The 26,453-nt window shown below is 45.8% G+C and overlaps 1 protein-coding gene across 4 annotated transcripts in view; it reads left to right on the top strand.

Annotated features, from left to right (window-relative positions):
- LOC143746266 (uncharacterized) overlaps nucleotides 1–24,492 on the top strand; it is a 192,550-nt gene extending 168,058 nt beyond the window's left edge. For all 4 annotated transcript variants that reach the window (XM_077238109.1, XM_077238094.1, XM_077238101.1 and 1 more), the window contains exons 10-12: nucleotides 259–305; nucleotides 388–958; nucleotides 22,683–24,492. In XM_077238109.1, the coding sequence (XP_077094224.1) occupies nucleotides 259–305; nucleotides 388–958; nucleotides 22,683–22,764 (700 nt within the window). In that variant the 3' untranslated portion in view covers nucleotides 22,765–24,492. The remainder of the gene's footprint in view (nucleotides 1–258; nucleotides 306–387; nucleotides 959–22,682) is intronic.
- Nucleotides 24,493–26,453: the final 1,961 nt, after the last annotated feature.

Raw genomic sequence — 26,453 nt, 5'->3', positions numbered from 1 at the left:
AAAGTCCTCATAATTCAAATAGCTTAAAAAACATAAAAAACAATGTTTTATTAAAAATGCAGAATGTCTCCTGTGATGGGTAGGTTTAGGGATAGGGGCAGTGTAAGGGGATATAATATACAGTTTGTACAGTATAAAAACCATTACGCCTATGGAGAGTCCTCATAATGCTGTTGCACCAACATGTGTGTGTGTTTGTGTGTTTCTTTCTTGTCTTTCCTTTAGTAAATGAATATGAATCATGTTTGTGTTTTATAGTGTGGATCATTGTGGAGAGTTCAGAATTACAGCAGGATTACACAAATGTAGGTCTACACACACAATCATTCAGTGATTTGTTGTTTATTTGTGTCATTTAGTGAAATGTTTCTCTCTTCTTGTGTTCAGATGCCTGTTATCTCACACTGGATCCAAACACAGCAAACACTCTTCTCATTCTGTCTGATGAGAACAGGACAGTGACGCGTGTGGAAGAGCGTCAGTCGTATCCTGATCATCCAGAGAGATTTGCTGTTCTTCAGGTTCTGTGTGGAGAGAGTCTGACTGGACGCTGTTACTGGGAGGCTGAATGGAGCGGAGATGATGCTTATATATCAGTGTCATATAAAGGAATCAGAAGGAAAGGAGGGAGTGACTGTATGTTTGGATCCAATGATAAATCCTGGAGTCTGATCTGCCCTGATAACAGATTATCTGTTTGTCACAATTATAACCGCACTGATATTCCTGTCGTCTCTTCATCCTCTAAGAGAGTAGGAGTGTATGTGGACGTGTCGGCCGGCACTCTGTCCTTCTACAGCGTCTCTGACACACACACACTCACACACTTACACACACTCTACACCACATTCACTGAACCCCTCTATGCTGGATTTGGGGTTTATGATTATAACTCTTCAGTGTCTCTGTGTGACATTAAACCGCGTCCTGACAACAACAGTGATACACACACAACCGGGTGAGTGAAATATACTGTGTCTTAGTGAAGGATTTTTCCAGACTGAATAATAGTTCAATTCTCTGTTCTTCATACGTCACTAAACACTAGAGATGCACATATTGGGTTTTTGCTGATACTCGATATGCTGATATTTCTCAATATACTGTATTTTGGCCAGTACCAATACATATATTTTTTTTCCTTTGTTTGGAAAGAACACAAAGTCTCTCCTGTGCAGGGACTATACACAACTTATTATTATTAATTTGAGTTAGTTTTGAGCTTAATCTATTTTTTCATTCAGTTTCAGAGTTGTGAGTCTCTGACTGATTTACTGATATTTCTCAAAAGCTCCTGATCACACATGATCTCTAAACTGTAATTTGCTATTAGTTTTCTGTAATGTTCTAGCTGTAGTGTGATCTTCTTTTCTATTAATATTCCTGCAGACGAGGAATAAGACAGAAATAGTCAAATTCACTCAGTTTACTTGATCTATTCCAGCACTCCCTCAATTGACCCTTCACTAAGCCACGTCCGAAAACCGCCACTGGCCAATCGTGTCTTAACAACCGTAACTAGGCGCGGGAGGTCTGTCAAGATTTCGAGCGAAGGAAACATGTCGAAGCGTTGTACGTATGGATTGTGCAAATCTGATACCCGGTATCCTAAAAGTTCAGACGGGGGTGTGGAATTTTTTTCCCGAAAATCTAAAAGTCAAGAGGAGAAATGATGTCCGTGGATCAAGCAGTGTGAGACCCCATTCACAACTAATTGTCGACAGGATTAACAAAAACACCTAACGTTATTGCTTGGAAATAATGATGGTTCTTTGTTCATAATGCATATATTTTTATGCAAAATAAGACGATTAAAGACAGACGGAGGCTCACTGACATACTTTAAAATATATTTCAGCATTTTGTTAATCGACGGCCTACTACCCCTGACTGAGTAACTTTAACCCAATCCGATCGCGGCTCTCCTGGTGTTAGTGTTGTTATTCCATAAGATTTATGGATAAACTGTTTGATTTATAATTATTAGATTATTTTAACATTTCACTTACCCTGCTGTGCACGAACATAGCTGTTCCTCAATTTGAATGGTCAGCGTATGAGACGGCTGCTGCTTGCGCTGGGACTATAGGCTTTTAGCTTCAATTTTTATGAAATTATTCTCTAATCGGTTGCATATTATGTTGTGGATATATCCCTCGAATGCATACTGTAGTCCCTTTTTTCTTGCTCTCTCAGATATTTCACATGTTCGCCAAAAATTACTAATTATCTCATTGGGAATGTCTGACACCGGTGCATACACACTGTAATAGACGTCATTTCCACAGTTAAAAACACTGATTTATAGAAGACTTGACACATTATTCAACTTCAGCTTATTGATGGAGAACATAGAGTTCATGTATTCTAGTTAAACATAGAGAACATAAACATAACTTGACAATGATGTGCCAATTAAACTCATTATAGTATATATTTGTTTGTTATATTAGATTGTTTGTTATTAGTGAGTGACATCACAGGTGTCAGTGTAGTGGCAGATTTAAGGGCTCTGGTTAAGGTCTACAGATTTCAAAATTCTCTAATTCAGGTCTCAAAAAAAATATTTTCAGAGTCGAAGTTCCAGGTCTCAGAAGAAGTAACTTTATTGAGCAATTCAACAAAGTGAGATGCCAGCTGTTCATCTGACTTTAGAATGTTGACCCAATTAGCGTCTGTATTGTTATCTTTTTCTTATTGCTGCTCCTCAATACTTCACCACAATTAGAAACACCTGCCCCAATGCCTTCTTTCTATGGGTGGCGAGGTTCTGCGCATGCGCTTTTAAAAAAAATACCTCACACATGTTTTTTAGTACCTCTCTGTACCTTTCACCAAACCCACCTGGGCATAAGATTTTTTATACATGGTCTTTCAGGTACTTTTCAGTCCTCACATGCCCTGTGACCTAGTTTTTCTACTTGGCATTACAGCATTTAGACAGGCACATGAGACAGAGGAGATTCCCCAACACATCCCCCCTTTGGGACTAATTCTAGTCCCACCTTCACATCGTTCTTACCCAGAATGTATCTTCACGAGCAAGCCTCTCTTCATCTATCTAACAAACATGGTCAATATACGTAGACCATCCATCTGTTCTACCAATAGGCCTGTTATCACAAAGGTACACCCTGGAGGAATAGTGAGACCAAACATCTTCAACCCCCTTTTGTCTGGAATGGAGTAAAAGATATCACCTTCCTATCATACCATCACTTTATAGGGATAGATTTTACTTCAAACATTCAGTGTAATCAACATACATCAGTGTATAAACTTGAAGTCAAGATCTGTCCCACGATGCCAGAGGAACTACGCAGGCACTTCCGGTGGCCTGGAGTGCTATCTGGGTTGCTCCATCGTTGCCAGAGGTGCCCTGGCGCTGCCTAGGGCGCTATTTGGTGTTGGAGCAGACAGCGGGTTTTTAAACCACCAGTTGAGTCTGCCCTTGTCGGTTCAACATTGGACGACCCCGCTTGCAATTCATTTCTCTTTTGCACTATATATACATGTTCAAGTGGTCTAATGCATGCAATGTCTAAACTTCTAAACTTGTTACAGTAATGTATTAAAATATATTCAAAATATAAAAAGATAAAAAAGTGAATAAAGTGACTTAAGAATAATAAAAACATTCTTATCGTTGACTTTATATCTGATTGCATTACCTCGTAGCACGGGCAATGACTTGCTTCAAACCTTCTGTCGTCCCCTCTCACTCACATATTCATAATTGTGAACAATTAGTGTGATTATATGTAAAAGTATACTCAGTAGGATTATATGTAAAGATATATTCAGGAAGGGGTCCTTTTTTTATGAAAAGAAATACAAAAACCCATCTAACTAACTCCCTACTCTACCCGTCGTTTTCTAATAATCTACCTAATTTCACCCCAAAAACAAACTACACAGTGTTTCTAGCTCCCTCTCTTATTCAAAAACAGAGTCAAAACTTTTAGAAATCAAAAGTAGAAAGGTACCCCAATCCTTTACTTCTTCATCAGAACTTCTTACAGGAAGTCATCTAGCTCATCCAGGCCTGGCCCAATTGGGTACACTCCTGAGTTTGTGCACCCGATGTCAACTCCCGATCGTTTAACTGATATATTAATCATCTGTTTGGCAGCTGAATTGGCTATCATGGACCCGAGGAAAGGCACAACACAGCAGAACAACAGAAAAAAAGTGATAACAGCCACAGTTATTATTATTATTATTATTATTATCCCACCTTAATGAACCATTCTTTCCAGGATCCAAATATAGAGTCAAACCAGTGTCCAACATGTCTGTCTTTCCCCGCATTTTCAGAAACCTCCTGTCTTAGATCCTTCAGCTTCTTCATGGCCCTAGTAAAAGCTCCATCAGGGGCTGTATTATTAGGGATAAAGGTACAGCAATCAGTCACAAATATTACACACACTCCTCCTTTTTCTGTCAGTAGCCAATTTAGAGCTTGTCTGTTTTGCCATGTCATTTCGCTGGTGTATTTTAGCTGATGGCCTAAGGCATCAAGTGCTTGGTCTGTGTAGTTAATGAACCTCTGTTGATTATAATATATGTAGTTAATCCACTCTTAATTCTTATTTGGTAGTATCCATACAAGTATGGATTCAAAACCTGATGATAACTCATTTCTGGCTTTAAACTCATGGGGTATCCCTCTAGGTTATCCAATTGCATCAATTGTTACTTTAGGGTCTGGGGCATAAGCTCTCTTAACTCTGTGTTTTTGCCTGTTGATTTCCTCCAATGTTTCCATATCATCAGGATTCCAGTCTACAATTCCCACTTCCTGAGCCAATCTTACCCTGACACAGAGTCCTTTCCAATCCATCAAGGTGGCTCTTAGTCGCTTACCTCCACACAACCAGAAATAATCAGCTACTGCTTCATTTTGGTTTTCAAAGCGTTCTATCAAAGGGAAAGTCAATGTAGCATTTTTACAATTATCTTTAACAGTTGTTATTGTCATGTTATTATTCACTGTTGCTGTGGCATATATTATACTGGATAATTTATACACATTAGGGCCATAATACATCTCTTTGTCTAGGTGCCATATTATGGCACACTTGCCTGGGAATGTCCCCATATCTCAATGGCCATTAGTATGGGCAGTGAAGATTCCACTTAATCTTCAAAATTCTAGACACTTCCTTAACTACCTGTCCTGTGAAGTGTGTACCTTGATCTGAGTCAATGCAATCTGGTAATCCCCATCTGGGAATGAAATCAGTGACAAGACATTTAGCGGTATGTGCAGCTGTAGCACACCCTGCTGGATAAGCTTCTACCCATCTTGAGTTTTTCCCTTACAACGAGGCAATGATATGTAATCAACTTGCAGGTGACGAAATGGTCCTGGTGGGGCTGGGGTATGTGCTGCTGGTGTAGTTGCTGCTGGTACATCATTATTTTTCTGACATGTAACACACCTCTTGGCTGTTTCTGTGGCTAAATTTCAGAATTTTGGATTCCACCACTGATTTGAGAACCTGTGATTCATCGTTGCTGGACCACTGTGACCTAAACTGTGTATTTGTTGAGCCAAATATGGCAACAGTGATTCGGGAGCGACATACTTTCCCCCTTTGGTCCAGCAACCGGATGAATCCACTGTGGCCCCTTTGTCTAACCATGTCCATGTCACGGTATACAAATCCATTGGTTCCTTCTCGTCTCGTGTTTATGTTGTTGTATGAAAGCACGTGTGTAGTGGGTGTGACATTCCTTGATCCGCTCCAGCTGTTCATTATCTCATCACCAGCTGCAGCAGATCTCATCTCACTATATATACTCACCACCTTCTCGTCCTCTTTGTCAGATCGTTTTGGTTGATGTCTCGTTTGGTGTTCCTGTCAAGTCTTCCTGGCTCTCCTGTCATCGTGTTCCCGTGTTTTCATCGTCTTGTTGTGGATCGTCGTTTCGTATCTTCTCTTCACGGACTCCACTTCACGGATTACCACTTCACGGACTCGCTCTTCACGGACTCTCACTTCACGGACTCGCACTTCACGGACTTCTCACGCTGGCCATCAAAGTCCCTGCGTTGTCTGTCCACGCCCGTGTCTATCATCTGTTCTGTGTTTGTCTTTAATAAACCTGAGGAACCTGCTATTGCTTCCTGTTGTGCTTAAAAGTCATGACAGAACGATCTGACTGTACCATGGAAGCAGCAGGGGGATCACCCACCACCTTAGAGGAATTCGTTCACCACAGTGTAAGGAGAATGGACTCACAAGAGAGAATTCTAGGTGACACGGGTCGTGCGATACAAACCTTAGCAACGCGGGTGTCCGAGCTCACCCAACAATTCCAACGTCTGCAGACTCCCGCTGCGCCCCCCACACCAGCCGTTCCTCCAACACCACCAGAGAATCATGCTACTGCTGAGCCACGCCTACCGGTCCCGGAATCCTACGCGGGTGAGTCTGCATTCTGCCGAGCATTCCTAACCAGATGTTCTATGCATTTTCGCGTTGCAGCCCCGAACGTTCAATAATGAACAGGCCAAAGTGGCATTCGTTATTACCCTGTTGACCGGGAAAGCGGCATTATGGGGAACGGCGGTGTGGGAGAATCAAGACCCATGCTGTGCCTCGTTCCAGACACTCTCTGCGGAGATGAGACGAGTCTTCGATCGGGCCGTTGCGGGGAGAGAGGCCGCTAGGGTGTTGGCCGACCTCCGTCAGGGTGAGAGGTCGGTCTCGGATTATTCCATCGAGTTCCGCACCCTGGCGGCCGAATGTCATTGGAACGAGGAGGCACAGTGGGATATGTTCCTGCATGGGGTGGCTGACCGCGTCCAGAGAGAGATCTACGCCCTGGACCTCCCCACGTCGTTGAATGGGTTGATTGAGTTAGCTCTGAGGGTGGACGCTCGACTCATCAGAGCAGGAGGCAGAGTCCCGTCGATTCGACATTCGGGAGGAGTAGAACCTCAACGGTCCAGCGGCAGGGACGCGGTCAGCCCAATCTTCGATCACGAGCCCATGCAGGTGGGTCGAGCTCGGCTTTCCCGGGAGGAGAGGGAGAGGCGGAGGTCCCAGGGCCTTTGCCTATACTGCGGAGGTGCGGGACACTATGCTTACAACTGCCCGGTAAAAGGCCAAGCCCGATAGTAAGTATGAGGCTACTATCGGGTGGGATCTCCGCCGAGAAGACCTCATCCACATCTACCCTCCTCCCGGTAAGACTGAGATGGTCAGTTCACCAACACGACTGTCAAGCACTTCTGGACTCTGGGGCGGAAGGTAATTTTATGGACAGCACTTTTGCACACAGATTTCAGATTCCCCTCAAACCACTCACACAGAGGATTCCAGTACACGATCTAAACGGTCAGGAACTTCCCACCATTTCATTCATCACTGAAAACCTCACTCTCATTACTTCAGGCAATCACTCAGAGACAATTTTTTTTTACATATTGGATTCACCACTGGCACCCATCGTTCTCGGACATCCCTGGCTCATCCATCATAACCCCCGAGTGGACTGGCATCAGAAGGCTGTGTTGGAGTGGAGCAAGGAATGTCATAAGTCTTGTCTGATGTCTGCTTGTCCGTCTGTGCCTGTTTTTGTGTTACAGGAGGAGGCAGGGGATTTGTCTAACGTGCCCGAGGAGTACCACGATCTGAAGGAAGGGTTCAGTAAGTCTCGGGCTGCTTCTCTTCCTCCGCATCGTCCCTATGACTGTGCTATAGATTTACTGCCAGGTAAGTCTCCGTCTAAGGGCAAGTTATACTCGCTTTCTGTCCCAGAGAGGGAGGCCATGGAGAAATATATTTCTGATTCTCTAGCAACCAAGTTCATCCGTCCTTCCTCTTCTCCAGCGGGGGCGGGGTTCTTTTTTGTGGGGAAGAAGGATGGGTCTCTGCGACCTTGTATTGATTACCGGGGGTTGAATAACATCACGGTAAAGAATACTTATCCTTTGCCGTTGATGTCTTCAGCCTTCGAGAGGTTGCAGGGAGCATCCGTCTTCACGAAATTGGACTTGCGTAACGCTTATCATTTGGTTCGCATTAGGGAGGGGGATGAGTGGAAGACTGCTTTTAATACCCCCAGGGGGCACTTTGAATACTTGGTCATGCCTTTCGGGCTGTCCAACTCCCCAGCAGTCTTCCAGGCACTTATCAATGACGTGTTGCGAGACATGATTGATCAGTTCATATATGTCTACCTGGATGACATATTGATATTTTCTTCGTCTCTCCAGGAACATGTGCAACACGTCCGACGAGTGCTTCAGAGGTTGTTAGAGAATGGGCTTTTTGTCAAAGCGGAGAAATGCGATTTTCATGCACAGTCTGTTCCTTTCCTAGGGCACATCATTTCGTCTGAAGGAATGCGCGTGGACCCTGAGAAGGTTAAGGCTGTGGTAGAGTGGCCAAGTCCAGATTCCCGTAAGGCCCTACAGAGGTTTCTGGGATTCACCAATTTCTATCGGCGTTTTATTCGCAATTTCAGCCAACTAGCCGCGCCTCTGACTGCCTTGACCTCCCCCAGAACTCCGTTCAGGTGGTCAGATACAGCCGAGGCTGTGTTTGCAAAACTCAAGAGCCGCTTTGTTTCAGCTCCCATCCTCGTTGCCCCTGATTCTTCACGTCAGTTCGTGGTGGAGGTCGATGCGTCAGAGGTGGGGGTAGGAGCAGTTCTGTCCCAACGCTCTTCCGCAGACGACAAGATGCATCCCTGCGCGTTTTTTTCCCATCGTTTGTCCCCAGCTGAACGCAATTACGACATTGGTAATAGAGAGCTGTTGGCAGTCAAGTTAGCGTTGGAGGAATGGCGTCATTGGTTGGAGGGGTTCGGGGGTACCTTTTATCGTCTGGACCGATCATAAGAATCTGGAGTACATCAGAACCGCTAAAAGACTGAACTCCAGGCAGGCTCGGTGGGCACTTTTTTTCGGTCGTTTTGATTTTTCTCTCTCGTACCGCCCGGGTTCCAAGAACATCAAACCCGACTCTTTATCTCGCATTTTTGATCGTTCCGAACGCCCGTCTACTCCCGAGTGCATTTTACCGGAGACCCTATTTGTTTCCACACTCGTATGGGAGGTCGAATCGAAGTTCAAGACGGCCTTAGAAGGGGTAATGCCTCCGCCCGGTTGTCCACCGAATCGTTTATTTGTGCCGGAGGGATTACGGTCTGACGTTATCCAATGGGGTCATGGCTCCAACGTGGCTTGTCATCCAGGAGTTAATCGTACTAAGTTTTTGGTAAAGCAACGATTTTGGTGGCCACTTATGGCTCGTGACATTCACAATTTTGTTTTGGCTTGCTCGGTTTGTGCCACTGGTAAGACTTCCAATCGACCTCCAGATGGGCTCCTTCAACCGCTGCCTGTCCCTTCGAGACCCTGGTCCCATATCGCTCTAGATTTTGTCACCGCCCTCCCACCCTCTCAGGGTAACACAGTCGTTTTGACCGTGGTGGACCGGTTCTCGAAGGCGGCTAACTTTATTCCCTTACCCAAATTACCCTCAGCTAAGGAGACAGCGTTGACAGTCGTTGACCACGTGTTTCGCTTACATGGCCTCCCGATGGACGTGGTCTCCGACAGAGGACCCCAGTTTGTGTCCAAATTTTGGAGAGAGTTTTGTAAATTACTGGGAGCGACGGTTAGTCTGTCTTCAGGGTTTCATCCCCAGAGCAATGGCCAAACCGAGAGAGCCAACCAAGATCTGGAGAGAGTGTTGCGATGTTTGGTCTCCAAGAATCCTTCCTCATGGAGCCAACAACTGTCTATGGTGGAGTACGCCCACAACACATTGCCAGTGTCGGCTACGGGCCTATCTCCGTTTGAGTGTAGTTTAGGTTACCAGCCACCTATTTTTCCCAGTCTGGAATCCGAGGTCGCGGTCCCCTCCGCCCACGCCTTAATTCAGAGGTGTCACCGCACTTGGACTAGAGCCCGTGAGACTCTACTCCAGGTGGGGGCGCGCACCAAGGCTAAGGCCGATCGCCACCGGTCAAAACCTCCCGTTTAAGTCGTTGGTCAAAAAGTGTGGCTTTCTACTAGAAACATTCCTCTCCGATCCGTCTCCAATAAACTTGCTCCCAAATTTATTGGCCCGTTCACTGTCACCAAGATCATTAGTCCGCCTTAATTTACCTCCAGCGTACAGGAGGGAAACACCCCGTGTTTCATGTTTCAAAGATTAAGCCCGTGTTTCATGCTCGCATTAACCCGCAAGTCCCGGTTCCCCCCCCCCGCCGCGTCTCGTAGATGGGGATACCACCTATTCGGTAAATCGCATTCTGGATTCAAGGCGGAGGGGGCGTGGATTTCAGTACTTGGTGGACTGGGAGGGTTACGGTCCGGAGGAGAGAAGTTGGGTACCTGCTAGAGACATCCTGGATCACTCTCTGATCGATGACTACAATCGACAGGTAAGGGTGTCTGGGAACGCCAGGAGGCGTTCCTAGGAGAGGGGGTACTGTCACGATATACAAATCCATTGGTTCCTTCTCGTCTCGTGTTTATGTTGTTGTATGAAAGCACGTGTGTAGTGGGTGTGACATTCCTTGATCCGCTCCAGCTGTTCATTATCTCATCACCAGCTGCAGCAGATCTCATCTCACTATATATACTCACCACCTTCTCGTCCTCTTTGTCAGATCGTTTTGGTTGATGTCTCATTTGGTGTTCCTGTCAAGTCTTCCTGCCTCTCCTGTCATCGTGTTCCCCTGTTTTCATCGTCTTGTTGTGGATCATCGTTTCGTGTCTTCTCTTCACGGACTCCACTTCACGGATTACCACTTCACGGACTCGCACTTCACGGACTCGCTCTTCACGGACTCGCTCTTCACGGACTCGCACTTCACGGACTCGCACTTCACGGACTTCTCACGCTGGCCATCAAAGTCCCTGCGTTGTCTGTCCACGCCCGTGTCTATCATCTGTTCTGTGTTTGTCTTTAATAAACCTGAGTAACCTGCTATTGCTTCCTGTTGTGCTTAAAAGTCATGACAGTCCATGCTTCATACAGAGGAACATCTTTGTACAGATCAATTATTGATTCAGGAGGCATAATTGTCTTCTGTGCTGCACTACCTGAACACACTTGTACAGTTGCATAGAAACAAGCCTATTTAGCTGCTATATCAGCAAGAGCACTACCTTTAGCTTCTGTAGTATTAGTTGTGAGATGTGCTTTCACTTTGATCACTGCTAATTTCTTTGGAAGTTTCATGGAAAACATTAGATCTTTCACTAATTCAGCATGCTTAATGGGGGATCCAGCAGAAGTTAGAAACTGTCTGGTTTGCCAAATGACACCAAAATCATGAATTACCCCAAAAGCATATCTGGAATCTGTGTAGATATTAGCAACTGATCCTGAAGCTAGCGTGCATGCTCTTGTTAAGGCTACTAGTTCTGCAGCTTGAGCTGAAAAATGATCTGGAAGACGTCCTGAAGCTAACACTTCCGTGGTGGACGTTACTGCATAACCTGCTCGTCTGTTACCTTCAATTACTTGAGCTGAACCGTCAACAAACAACTCAAATTCTTAATTCTCTATGGGAGTTTATTTTAATTCACTCGTAGGTGTATATGTAAGCGTAACACAATCGTGAGTCATTTCTCCCTCATCCTCTAACAAATTCTCAGTCATTGCAGACATCATACATGAGGATGGGCTCGTGACTGGTGCACACTGTAAAACAATGTTCGGAGCTGTGAGAGTTGCTAACCAATTTCCCCATGGTAGGAGGTTACTGAAGTGACTTTTGCTTGATTCATTAATGCGGACACTGCATGAGGGCATTTTACATTTACAGTCTGACCTAACACCATTACTGTTGAAGCCTGAAGAGCTAGATGAACTGCCTGCACTGCTCTAAGACATGGGGCCATACCTTGAGCGACTATGTCAAGTTTACCAGAATAGTAATGAATTGGGCGTAAACTGCCCCCATGATCTTGCATTAGACATGCAGTCATAAAGCCTAAGTGTTCATGGACATAAAGCACAAAGGGTTGGGCAAATCCTAATGCTGGTGCTTGACATAGTGCTCTCTTCAAATCATTGAATGCTTTGAGGTGAAGTTCTTCCATACAAACAGTATCTGAATCTTTACCATGGCCTTTCATCAAGTCATAGAGAGGCTGTGCAATCGAGGCGTATTCTTCAATCCACAGTCTACAGTAACCTGCTGTTCCTAAAAATGAGCGGAGTGTTTTAATGGTAGTAGGCGGAGGTATGGTTTTGACTGAAGCTGCTCGATCCTGTGTAATGGATCTATTTCCTGCACCAATTGTTTGACCCAGAAATGTGACTTGCTTTTTAGCAATTTGAGCTTTGTGAAAGCTGCATTTGTGTCCTTTTTTATGCAAATAGTCCAACAATGATGCCAATTCAGTTTGATGTACCTCGTGATCTGTTGAGGCAATCAAAATATCATTGACATATTGGATCATAGTGGACTGTTTTACCAGACATTCTGGGTCACACAAATCACGTCTCACAGCCTGATGGTATATGGTTGGGGAGTTTTGAAATCCCTGTGGCAAACGTGTCCACTGATATTGCTCATAGTCAACTGTGAAGAGTGCAATGGTACAGAAAAGAATCCATTAGACATATCAATTACTGAAAAAATCTTACACTCTAATGGTAGGCCATTACAAATTGTGGAAGGATCTGCCACTAAGGGGGTGATTTTATCAATATGTTTATTGGCTACTCTGTAGTCTATGGTGAGTCTCCATGTCCCATTGGATTTCTTGATGGGCCATATGGGTGAGTTACAGGGACTGTTGGTTTTAACTAGCACTCCTTGCGTCAGCCACTTTTCTACAATAGGTTTGATCCCCTGTATAGCTTCCTTATTGATCGGATATTGTTTGGTGACCGGAGGTGGAGTTCCCGTCAATTTTATTGGTTCTACACCTGTCAACAAACCACAATCATCCTTGTCTTTAGCCCAAATTGGATGATTCTGTAAGAAAGCATACTCTGGAGGGATTACATTATTGGTAGAAACTTGTGCTGAGGAAATCTGAATGCTAGCAGATTCTGAGGACATGTCTAAAGTTAGATGTACTTGTCTCAGGAGATCCATGCCTAAAATTGCACCTGTGTTTAATGGAGCACATAGCAGTTTTGTAGTCAGAGTTTTAGGGCCAAATTGTACCTCTATGGGCGGGGTTTCATACAAACAGAATCTTCACCTACTACACCAGTTAAAGAAAGTTTGGTTCCCTTTCGTTGTCACTCCGAGTTCCGTCGGATGACGACGAATGGGGTTTCGCTTAGAAAGCCTATCAACTTCGAGTATTACAAAACGAGCCAATGGCAAGGAAATGCCATGGGTCTGCGGAATTTGCATGACGTAACTCCGCCCCACCTCGTGGGTCTAAAAGGAGGACGCCGGCAACATGCAGATATGTTTTCGCTTCGGAGCCAAGAGTATCTCTTCACTCCACGGCCATTTCTGACTTCGCTCTACGAGACGAGCCACTCTCCGGTGTTGGTGTGATGGCGATCTGCAGCGAATTCACATTGCCTGCTGATCTGTGCAGTGATCTGCCAGTGAGTGTGTTTCTCCCTGCTCGCTTCAACATCGCGGAGTTTTCTCTCCTCTCACAAAAGAGCTCGCACAGGCACGTCTTTTTAAAGACGGCTCGCCCGTGCATTTCAAAGATGAATGGTTGCGGCAGCTTGGTATCGGACTCTGATGGGCACGAGTGTTGTCTAGTATGTTTGGGCTTGATCATGCTAGAGCAGCGCTCGTGGATGACTCATGTTCTCTCTGTGGGAACATGACCATCACGTCATTAAGGTAGAGACTCTGTGAACTCATAAGAGTGAGAGTCCCCTCATCCACCCCCCGATCTTCGGCTGGTGGCCAGGGTGACCTGAGGGTGACGGTCTGGAACAAGGCGCCGACTCTGTGTCCGCGACCCCAGCCCCCCTCCTCAATGACGGTGCCCGCTAGTGAACAGGTGATTCCCACGGGTCTACCCTCTGGTGGCCCGTGTGTTTCATTTGAAGCTACAGAGGATGATACTATGTTTGTAGCAGCTTCACAAGGTGGGTTTGATTCTCCTGGAAGTGATGACTCGTCACAGCTGCCACCTTCGGCCATGCTTTCCCGGGACGATTGTTTTTTTGGTTAAGGCAGCCGACCCTCGTCCGTGGCAAACCCCAATACCTTTCTTCCCGGACGTGCATGATGAGATCTCGAAGTCCTAGAAGACCCCCTTGTCTTCTCGGGACCGCTCGCTGACCTCATCCGCTTTTCCTCCCCTCGATGGGGCCGCTGCCCATGGGTACACTGGGGTCCCCCATGCTGAACGCTCTGTTGCGATGCTATGTGATGCTATGTGCTATAGTGAAAGTTCTGGTCCAAACTGACTTCTGACCTATTATGCCGCCTAAATCATAATCATGCACTGTTCGTTTGTTGGCCAAAGGAGGACTGGCCCCCTGACTGAGCCTGGGTTCTCCCAAGGTTTTTTTCTCCATTCTGTCACCTGATGGAGTTTTGGTTCCTTGCCACTGTCGCCTTTTTTTTTCGCCTTCATTCGCCATTGGCTTTTGGCTTGCTTAGTTGGGGACATTTAACACTTAAATTTGAATTTAACAATACTATTACAACTTTACTTTCCTGTTATCTCTGTAAAGCTGCTTTGAAACTATTTGAATTGTAAAAGCGCTATATAAATAAAGGTGACTTGACTTGACTTGACTATGTGTCCTCAGAGCGCTTCTTCTCGGCGCAATCCTAAGCACCCGTCCGTGGCCTGTAGTTTTTCTTCTACACTTGTGGCGAGATCCTATAGCGACACGGGACTGGCAGCCGCCTCACTGCATGCCATGGAGACCCAGATGCTCATGGACTTGCACGAGGGCGGGACTGATCCAGGGCTCTTCACTGAGCTGTGTGCCGCCACTGACCTTGCTCTCCGAGCGACGAAAGTGGCCGTACGCTCCCTGGGTCCCATCATTCTGTGATGCCCATCATTCTGTGGCTGAACCTGTCTGATGTGCTGGATGTCGCGCGGACCCGTCTGTCCGACATTCCCATATCCCAGGTCGGCCTCTTTGGTGGTGCGGTTGAGGGCTTTGCCCAACAGCTCTCAACCGCCCATGTGCAGACTGACTTTGATTCTGTCCCGACGGCCTCGCTGTCCGCTCTGATCCCTCGGTCTGCCCACCGCCCAAGGCGCCCTCCCGCGGCTCCCACCCCGCCCGTTCACCCGGGCCGGCTCTGGAAGCCGCAGGCGGACGCCACAGCCCTCTCCAGCCCCGCCCCCCGCCGGGTTAAGCGGCGCTCTTAAGACTGGCTCCTCAGAGATGGGACTCAGTTCTTTCCAGGAGTTGGTAGCAGGACCACTCCTTTCCCCGGTGGAGGGCCGGGGAAGAATCCTTATTCTCCTAGAACTGACTCTCCCGTCTCTGGGTACACAGAGTTCTCGGACGACACAGAGCGCCGCCCACAAGCCGTGCTCTCCTCGTCCCCCTCTGTCCCAGAGGTGGTTGACACGGCGTGCCGTCCACGGACCGCTTAGCCCCTGTCCCCCTCTGTCGCCAGACCCCTGGCAGAGCAGGCCCCCGCACGACGACCAGCCTGGTCCTCCCCTGGCCCCCTCTGCCAGGGAACGGTTGCTAACTGTGCCCCCACACCAGACCGCTATGCCGTCCACGTCTGGGCCAGTTACTCCGCTTCGCTGCCCCCCGGGAGGACGTCTGTGGTTCGTGTGACCCCGCTGGTTCAGTCCCTCGGAGCCTGGCTAGAGCTTCCCCGTCTGTCCCGGCTATGTCCCGGCTCAGTTCGCACGGTCTCCTCCCCGCTTCAGGGGAGTCCGCTCCACTTTGATCGGGGGCAAGGCGCCCCATCATAGAGCAGAGATTGCGACCCTGCTGGCGGAGGGTGCAATCGAGACTGTCCCCCCAGCCGAAATGAGGTCGGGCTTCTTCAGCCCTTACTTCATTGTCCCCAATAAAACCGGTGGGTTACGTCAAATCCTGGACTTGCGCGTTCTGAATCGCTCCCTTCACAGGCCGCCGTTCAGATGCTCATTGCCAAACACTTTGTCGAATGTATGCAGCCCCAGGATTGGTTTGCAGCGATTGACCCCCTCCCATTTGGGTTAGCCCTGTCTCCTCGCGTCTTCACGAAGGTCGTCGAGGCAGCCCTTGTTCCCCTACCAGGAACTGGCTGGTCCCAGCTCACTCTCGAGACCAGGTCTGCGAACACAGGGACCTAGTGCTCCGGCACCTAGCTCGTCTGGGCCTTCGGGTCAACTGGGAGAAGAGCAAACTTTGCCCCGTGCAGAGGATCTCTTTTCTCAGTATGGACATCGACTCGGTCGCCATGTAAAAGGCACAGCTTACGAGCGAGCGCGCGCAGTCACTGCTGACTTGTCTGATTGATTCGAGGGGAAGAGTGCGGTTCCACTGAAACTTTTTCAGAGGCTCCTGGGGCATATGGCATCTGCAGCCGTGGCAACGCCGCTCGGATTGCTTCATATGAGACCGCTTCAGCTTTGGCTTCGCGACCGAGTCCCGAGGTGGGCATGGCAACTAGGCACTCCGAGTACCAGCTACTCCGTCCTGCCATCAGATCTTCACCCCGTGGTCGAACCTCAGTTTTCTCAGGGCGGGTGTCCCCCTGGAACGAGCACCGCTCCCGGGCGCTGCTCAGGGGTCAACATGTACTAGTCCGATCAGACAATACCGCCACTGTAGCGTACATCAACTGTCAATGTGGTCTACGCTCCCGCCGTATGTCACAACTCACTCGCCACCTCCTTCTATGGAGTCAGAAGCATCTGAGGTCGCTTCAAGCCCTTTTCATTCCCGGAGCTATGAACTGTGCAGCCGACGAGCTCTCACGGCTTCAGCCCCTCCCTGGAGAATGGCGACTCCATCCCCAGTCAGTTCAGCTGATTTGGGACCAGTTCGGGGACGCACAGATAGATCTGTTTGCTTCTCACGACTCGACCCATTGCGGCCTGTTTTATTCCCTGACCGAGGGCACGCTCGGCACGGATGCACTGGTGCACAGCTGGCCGCAAATATGCGTTCCCCCCAGTGAGCCTGCTTGCGCAGTTTTTGCGCAAGGTCAGGGAGGACGAGGAGCAGGTCATTCTGGTCGCGCCGTACTGGCCCACCCGGACCTGGTTCCCCGAACTTGTACTCCTCGCGACAGCACCTCCTTGGCCCATTCCTTTGAGGAAGGACCTCCTTTCTCAGGGACGGGGCACCCTGTGGCACCCTCGTCCCGATCTCTGGAGCCTCCACGTGTGGCTCCTGGACGGCTCGAGGCAGGTTTGAGTACCCTACCACCTGCGGTGGTGGCTACCATCACTTCCGCTAGAGCGTTGTCCACGAGACAAGTCTATGCGTTGAAGTGGAACCTCTTCGTCAACTGGTGCTCTTCTCACCGAGAAGACCCCCGGAGATGCTCGATCAGCGTTGTGCTTTCCTTCCTTCATGATGGGTTGGAGCAACGGCTGTCTCCCTCCACCCTGAAGGTCTATGTTGCCGCTATTGCCGCACACCATGACCTCATCGAAGGTAAGTCGGTGGGGAAGCATGACCTGGTCATCAGGTTCCTGAGAGGAGCGAGGAGACTAAATCCTCCTCGCCCTCCTCTCGTTCCCTCTTGGGACCTCTCAGTGGTTCTAACCGTCCTGCAGAGTGCTCCCTTTGAGCCTCTGCAATCAGTCCTGTCAATGAAGACAGCGCTCCTGGTTGCACTGGCCTCCATCAAGTGGGTACGGGACCTGCTCGCATTTTCCGTTGACGAAGCGTGCCTGGAATTCGGGCCGGCTTACTCTCACGTGATCCTGAGACCCCGGCCTGGATACGTGCCCAAGGTTCCCACCACTCCCTTCCGGGACCAGGTGGTGAACCTGCAAGCGCTGCCCCCGGAGGAGGCAGACCCAGCCTTGGCACTGCTCTGTCCAGTACACGCTCTCCGTGCCTATGTAGACAGGACGCAGTGTCTCAGGACCTCAGACCAGCTCTTTGTCTGTTATGGTGGGAAGCTGAAGGGAAAGGCTCTCTCCAAGCAAAGGTTGTCTCACTGGATAGTGGACGCCATTGCTTTGGCATACCAGCAGCAAGGCCGACCGTGCCCCCTTGCTGTGACTGCCCACTCCACCCGGAGTGTGGCGTCCTCTTGGGCTCTAGCGCATGGCGCCTCGCTAACAGACATCTGCAGAGCTGCAGGCTGGGCGACACCCAACACATTCGCCAGATTCTACAATCTCCGAGTGAAGCCAGTGTCCTCTCATGTACTCGCTTCAACCAGCTAGCACCGGACCCGCTCAGGTGTCTTCGCTTGCTCGCCATTCCACTCCACGGACTGGATACGTGCGATATTCTCCTCAGATGAGCTTCCCCGAAAGCCCTGAGTTCCTCCAGCACTCCTGACGTCGGCGCCAGTGTCTATTGCCTGCGCGTCGGCTAGGTGCCTCCCGTGTGCATGGTCCCTCCTCTGAGCGACCCCCACATGTGTATTTCCACTGTAAGCCTCTCTGAGCATGTGTCTTTCCCTTGGCAAGCCACCTTGCCACCCCTGGGGTTGAAATATTCCACCTGCGGCTGGACACCCCAGTGTTCTCCATATGCATCCCTCTGGGTCATATGTGTATTCTCTAAGTGCCCCCCCCCCGGGTTGGGTTTAATTGCATATTCCCCAAAAGCTTGGGATATGCTTCCCAGTGTACCTTGGTATTCCTGTGCTAAATAGGAGTCCTTCGTCCAGTCTCACGACAGGGGTCTCAGATTTACGCAGGGTACTGGAAGACAGCTGAGAAGGTGGCGTGATTAGACTGGTAACCCCATTCGTCGTCATCCGACGGAACTCGGAGTGACAACGAAAGGGAACGTCTCGGTTACGGATGTAACCCTCGTTCCCTGAGTAGGGACGTTCCGTCTGCCTGCCACTTTCTGCTGAACCGCGGGGATCGCCTGAGCTCAGTCTTGGCTCCTCAGCGAAGAAACATATCTGCATGTTGACGGCGTCCTCCTTTTATACCCACGAGGTGGGGCGGAGTTACGTCATGCAAATTCCGCAGACCCATGGCATTTCCTTGCCATTGGCTCGTTTTGTAATACTCGAAGTTGATAGGCTTTCTAAGCGAAACCCCATTCGTCGTCATCCGACGGAACGTCTCCGTTCCCTACTCAGGGAGCGAGGGTTACATCCGTAACCGAGACGTTTTCTTGTACGGAATGTCTAAACCTTTAGCCAATTTTGTAGGAATTATTGTAATTTCTGCACCTGTATCAAGCAAAAAATCAATTTCTTTCTCTTGTATGCTACCTTTCACAAAAATTATTTTGTCATTATGATGGATTACAGGGGTAAGGTAGCTACTCACAGCCCCAACAATTAGTTTTTTTCCTGGTCTTTTTGTGCTCTTAGAAGAGCCTGAACCTAAAGTTTCAGTGGACACTTGCGGAACTACTTCAGGGTTGTATGCAGGCTGAGAAGGAGTAGAATTATGCATAGCATTTCTTTTTGTATCTTGCAACTTCTTCCTACACTCTTTCTCCCAATGTCCTAATTTTCCACAGTAGTGGCATTTGCCTTCTTTTTTAGACCACCTGTTTTCTGGTGGTGTTGTGCTAAATGTAGCTGCTGCTGCTACTCTCACTTTGGCTTTAACATCAGCATCTCTTTACAATGCCGCCAAACTGTCTAAGTTACTTCTGAGAGTTCTGTTAGATCAAGCTATATCTAGAAATGGCAAAGCTCTTCTGTATTCGGCCACAAGGCCATCTGACCAGATACGAATCAGTGGTCCTTTGTCATCAAGCACACTTTCAGAATCATCCACTATTCCACTGTAAGTTACGGCTGACTGACAAAACCTCTCAGTATATTCGTACACATTTTCATCTTTCTTTTGTACACAGCTAGTAATTCTAGACCAATATATTTTGGAGCCTAAGATATTCTTTAGGATTTTCAAAACACCTTCTCTCATATCACTTCTACTGGCATGTTGTATTTCAGAAGTCACGGCAGATTCAAAATTGTTGAATTCAGTTTCAGTTAAAATTTGTGACATTAACTGTGTGACCTCTGTTAACGACATGTCATATAGACGCATTTTGCTGATTAATGTTCTTCTAAATTCATAAAACTGTTTACGTGCTGAAGGTAGGCTCTGGGACAGTCTCTCTATGTCTTTAGGTCCAAGTGCTTTTGCAACAGTTTGGATTTGGACAACAGAAGAGTTGGGATGAACACTTTCAGTTCCCTCAATTCCCTGCGATCTCTTTCTAGCACCACACACGTTTACTGAATTTACAGGCACATCAGTTACTGGACGGAGAGCCGCATCTGTTTCAAAGAACGTTTGTAAGTCAGGGTAAATGTTATCCGGCTGACTAACTTCTTCTACATCATTTTTTTCTATAGGTTTGTCGTGGTTCAATTTCTTGGTCAAAGAAGAAATTCTAGCACGTAGCTCTTTGTTCTCTTTCTCTAGTTCTGAGTTATGCTGAGACTGTTGTGTAGCTAGTGCTAACCCAAATTCTCTATGGCAGCATAATATGCCTTTCACATTTTTTTTGCGGATACTTGCTCCAAGCACCTTTTTACACTCATCTACCGACCAAGTCTCGTCTGGATGAATCTCATATTTCTGTGTTAGTTCTTGTCTTACTTTTCCTGTGACTATTAGGTTCATTTGTTCTCCTAACAGTGTTTTAAATTCACTATCTGACCACAAAGGGGTCGCAAGACCACCTTTTTCAGTTGTTGGAACCAGCCGAGCATTTCTTCTAACCATTTTGTGATGTTTCTTTGTTATCACACAATCAAAAACACTAAAACTTCTCTGATCAACAGAGGGTACACTTGTTAACACAGATCAACTATTGTTAACCTTCTTTGGCAGAGCAAAGGATAACACAATATTACTAGCACTTTACACTAATCTTCCCTGCCTGAAACAGAGGATAAAACAAAATATTAGCACGTAATGCTAACCTTCTCTGTGAACAGAGGATCACTTTCATCGCTAACAGAAAACTTTAGAGGATAAACTTAGTTAACCAAACTCTACAGCTGTTTGTTAACTCTTCTTCTGACGGCGCAGAGGAATAACAGATTTGTACTGGTCTTCCGCGGTTCTTTGAATAGAGTGAAACTCACCAAATCGTTCGTTGTTCGGAAAATTTCCGTCTGGAAACTCAGTCAGAGATCTTTGTTGAGCTTGGTTCGGGAACTCAAGCAGCTTTGTTGAGATCTTTGTTGAGATTCAGTTCTGGAACTCAGTCAGCTTTGTTGCACTGAGATTCCAGATAGTCTCAGTTGAGATTCAGTTCTGGAAATCAGTCAGATCTTTGTTGAGTTCAATCTGGATTCTGGTGAAGTTACTTCTATCCGGGTGGCGGCACCATCTGTTGTAAACCTTGTTCTTCTTAAGTGTAGAGAAACTCAGAAGCGAAGACCAGGAGACGTTGGGATTGTATCTTTTAAGCAGGATTCTTTATTTGCTGTAATCTGCTTCGTCCAAAATCTTACCCAAGTCTAACTAATGCAGTATACAGTAGTTCATATACCCTTTAAGGAGGAGGAGTTACATAAAGGTGGAGACACTCTGAAACAAAAGCATGTAAATGAGACATACAGGGTTAGGAACGTGCCTTAGACTGAGAGTGTTACCAATCCTAATCCAATCAGTATAACAGTGTAATGTAAATATCCTAATCCAATCAGCCAGACTCTTCACCGATACCTTCACATTATCTTAATGGCCAGGCAGAGCATAAAGACAAAAGGTGATAGTCTCAGAGCTCTGATCAATTTAACTTACAATAGAGAGAACAGGACTGGCAATGAATCTCTTGCTGATACTCTGATTTCTAAATTCAGTCTACTAAACTTTCTCAGTTTCTATACTATTGTATTGGAAGCTCAATTAAACATTTAAATAAAATTTGTAATCCTACAACTTGCAGTATAAAACGACTAAACTAATAGTTTACTGAGAGTATGCAAAGTGTAATTTCATAAACTAAAAAATTTACTAGTATTAAAATAGTAAATTACTATTATACTTATACTGTAAATTCCTACAGATGCAGTACATATGAGAAACGTAGTTGTGAACTAGTTGTGCACTTAAAGTGTACTACTGTTACACATATAGTACACTTAAAAGTATACTTTCATATACTAAAGTGGGTCGATTTAGTCCTATGCATTATTGAAATAGTTCACTTACAAGTTTACTTCTAGAACATTGATAGTATTATAGCGGCAGTGCTCAGTGGTTCATGTAGGTTGTCTACAAACCGAAAGGTTGGTGGTTCGATCCCCTGTTCCACCTGACCAAGTGTCGAGGTGTCCATGAGCAAGACACCTAACCCCAGCTGCTCCCGACGAGCTGGATGGCGCCTTGCATGGCTGACACCGCCGTCAGTGTGTGAATGAGTGCGTGAATGGGTGAATGTGAGGCAATATGTAAAGCGCTTTGGTGGCCATTGGGTCTGTTAAAGCGCTATATAAATGCAGTCCATTTACCATTTACCATTATACTTACTAGATAAGGTGTACTTAAAAATATAATTGATCTTTACGTAAGTATACTTCATAAAATTAACTGGAAGTATACTTCTTTTTTGTAAGGGCTGTCTGTGCATAAACACACTCTCTCTCTATCATTCTGCCTCTCTGTGCTACAGGTTCTCTAAGCTCGAGAAGCATCGGGAGAATGATCTTCAAATGAGAGAGGAGGATCAAACGAGTCTCCACTGCAACAACTGAGAAAGACACGCTGCGTCTGAATAGTGAGGCAGATAATGCAGCATTTTTAAATAACTGGCCAGATCTCATTCAGAGAGTTACATATACTGGGAACATTGCAGATGAATAATGAATGAGGGACAATATTCAGAAATCACACATGCCAGTTTAACCAGTGAGAAGAGCATGAGAGAGATCTGTGATATTATACGTAAGCACAGTGACACGGTGAAAGCTGAATTGATCTGGATTCTTCAGAAAGAGGAGCATTACCTTTTCCATCATTGGTTTGATTCTCCACCGTGAGCTCAAGCTGATGTGTTTAAAACTGCATGGCTTTTCAGTGCTGCTTTTCCTCAGGTGCTCTTTCTGACATCTGTCGCTGGTACTGATGTCTCAGTAGTTAAACATGAGGAGCATTTATTTGGGTACATCTAACATACAATATTTAGTCTCTTCTATGGTTTTATAACTTCATATTTTTATCTTTAACATTGTACTGGAGTGCAGCTGCCTTTGTACTGTTAAACCCAAGCGTTTGCTGTCTTTATTTGCTATTGCATTTGCTTCTTTTGTTTAAATATATATTACAATGAGGATATCCTCATGTGAAAAATAAATATACCAACATGTATTCGAAATACATTTATTTTATGCTAAGTATACTACACATGTATTTACATATTCATGTATTAATTCAAATATCCTGGCATTGTAATTAAAGTCTACTAAATTGGAACAACTAATTTCTGACTTAATGTAGTTTAGTTATGCGGAAACAGTGCTGAGGTTCAACTAAAGTATATTTGATTGTGCTTAAGTGGAACTATTGCAAATATACTTCTGGTACACTTTAAATATCTGGCATGCTGTTATACCGAGGTCATACTATCATTACTAATGATATTAAAACACATTTTAGGATTAATATTTAGAACTGTGCGTTGTGCAATAAAGAAATACTCAGAATAAAGTTTAATTATAATATTTATGTCATTTTATTTATATATGTTACAAGATGTAGTATACTTAGTATCAAAAATAAATGTGTTTTAAAAACATTTTGCTATAGATTTTTTTCACAGATTTGAAAACACTTTTCTGAGATTTGTTAATCATTGTAAGATTGTAATACAGAGATTGTAAGTTCCTCTCATTCTACATGTAGACTTTTTTACAGTTGATGATTGTGCAAAAGAAAAAGTTAGAGATGAAAATGAAAGTAACCCAATCAAGCATCCCAAACCTGACAGGCCATTTCAGATGAAAAACTGCTTTAAAATAAACTCTAGTGATGATACAGGAAAATATGGCTTTATCAGAAGTCATCAAAATATTCTTTCAAAATATTCATTCATAGTAACATTACATATTAATCACACAACAGTTTTTACAAGATAAAGTAAATGTTCTACATGACATGTACAATTAGTTTCAGTGTCAAAGCAAATTTATAGCAAGATTTATATGAATTTTGTGTCTGTGTATTTCATATATACATTTTTATGATATAAATTTTTTGTTACGAAAGATTAGCCATAAACTATGAAATGTATAATTTTACAAAAAATGATAGTTGTGGCAAATAGAATCCAGCTCTTTTTATCATGTGATTATATTCCTCTGCAAACACACACAGTTTGATGAACTGCAATGAGGAACATTTAATATTATCTTGCAAACTTTGACGGTTGGGAATGTAGAATAATGATGTCTGTCTTTGTTCAATTTAATAAAAGGTAAAACTATTTTGCTGTCTCAGAATTTAACATTTGGAGAAAAAGCTTTGTATATTTCATAGCTTTGTATATTATTCAGATATTCTGAATAATGTGCTGTAAAGTAAGACTGTCATGGGATAATGGACCATTTCCCACTTTTTTATTTTGAACTCAAATTCCCCAGTGACAACATACTATACCTCTAATGTTGGGTAAGTTGAGCCACTTCTGTGTCACTAGCTCTATTTCTGTCCTTATGAACCTTTCCTTTATTTGTCCTGATAGAAGACAGCTGAAATATGATGTGTTGTATAGTAATGCTGAAGCACAGATATTTGCAGTGAAGAATATGTTCTCTGAGCTTCATGTCCTCCACAACAGTCTCAGCCTCTGTGTGTGTGTGTGTGTGTGTGTGTGTGTGTGTGTGTGTGTGTGTGTGTGTGTGTGTGTGTGTGTGTGTGTGTGTGTGTGTGTGTGTGTGTGTGTGTGTGTGTGTGTGTGCGCGCGCGCGCGCGGTGTCCTCTACAACAGTCTCAGTCTTCCTCCAACGTCAGGACACCTGAACGAAGCTCCACAAAAACTGTCCGATTAAACATTATTCAGCTGGAGTGTCTAAATCATTTCAACAAAGAGCAGAAAATACGTGTCCAGTGATGCTCTTCCCATGAAAGCAGCTGTGTGTGTGTGTGTGTGTGTGTGTGTGTGTGTGTGTGTGTGTGTGTGTGTGTGTGTGTGTGTGTGTGTGTGTGTGTGTGTGTGTGTGTGTGTGTGTGTGTGTGTGTGTGAGCGTTCTGATGCTTTAGAAGCAGAGTGTGAGATTCGTCACATAGAGCTGGAATATGTTTTCTCATGTTGCTCCATCAAGTCATGGTTTATTCTGTAGTTGCAGCACAGTTTGTGTCTTTGACATATTCGACGTGTGCGGATCCTTTTCCTACTTTTTGACTTTTTTTTTGTTTGGATCATGATTATGGTGAGAGATCAGAAGAATGAAACGGAGACGATCTCCTGACACCGTCTGCACTGATTTAGCAGCGGTTCAAACTCAGATCTGGTCGGCTCATATTCCTGTCCCTGCACACCTTCCTCACATCAGCAGGGAATGTCTCTCGCCCACTCCCTCTCTATTTGTACAGAAATCTGTGTTCAGGGTCTTAATTGGATGTTTTTTCATTTGGTGAATGCTGGTGAACCTGTGTGTGTGTGTGTGTGTGTGTGTGTGTGTGTGTGTGTGTGTGTGTGTGTGTGTGTGTGTGTGTGTGTGTGTGTGTGTGTGTGTGTGTGTGTGTGTGTGTGTGTGTTGTTCTGTGATATGTCAGCATTATGTTCTGATAGGCCCTGTCTCAAATGGACAACATCAGGAATGCCTTGTTGATGAGGGCCGGCTTCACACAGTCGTGGGACTTCTTGTGCAGCCTCTGCAGAAGCGGCGGTTCGGGACAATTCCTTGGGTGACCTTTTTAGCAGCAGACAGGGCCAGTTTAGGGAACGGGTCCGGGTCCGGGCCCTCCTCATCCAGGGGCCTCAGGAGTCGAGTCTGGAAGACCTGCAGGACTGCCATCGTGTGAGAGCAGAAGCTGCATGTACCGCTGAAACATGTGCCTTTCCAGAGATGTGGGCTGTACCTCGACATGGATCGAGGCAGTGAGAGGGTTTTCCAACAGCGGGACGGACATAAGTGAGCGACGGGGTCCTCTACGGGAGATGGTCGTGTGTATCCCGCTTCTCCACCCCTCCACTGTCGTCAGCTGTCGTCGCTTGTGCATGGGCTCGGGCTGAGTAAGAGGAGCGTATGATCCTGAGAGCTCCTCGTGAAACAACTAGACAACTAGAGTTATTGAGAAAATGTTCAGCTCTTTATAGCAGTTTTTGCAGGTGTTTATGTGTCCTCTATTGAAGCATAATAACCCAACAGTTGGAGAGTCTTTGCTGTTTCCGTGCTGTTCTTTTGAACTTTATATTCATCAAAGAATCCTGAAATAAAAATGT

The sequence above is a fragment of the Siphateles boraxobius genome, unplaced genomic scaffold, assembly GCF_051911475.1.
Source record: "Siphateles boraxobius isolate OS27281-9 unplaced genomic scaffold, OSU_SipBor_1 10, whole genome shotgun sequence".
In the NCBI taxonomy this organism is placed as follows: domain Eukaryota; kingdom Metazoa; phylum Chordata; class Actinopteri; order Cypriniformes; family Leuciscidae; genus Siphateles; species Siphateles boraxobius.
The sequence above is the reverse complement of the archived record's forward strand: the minus strand, read 5'-3'. Positions and strand labels throughout refer to the sequence as shown.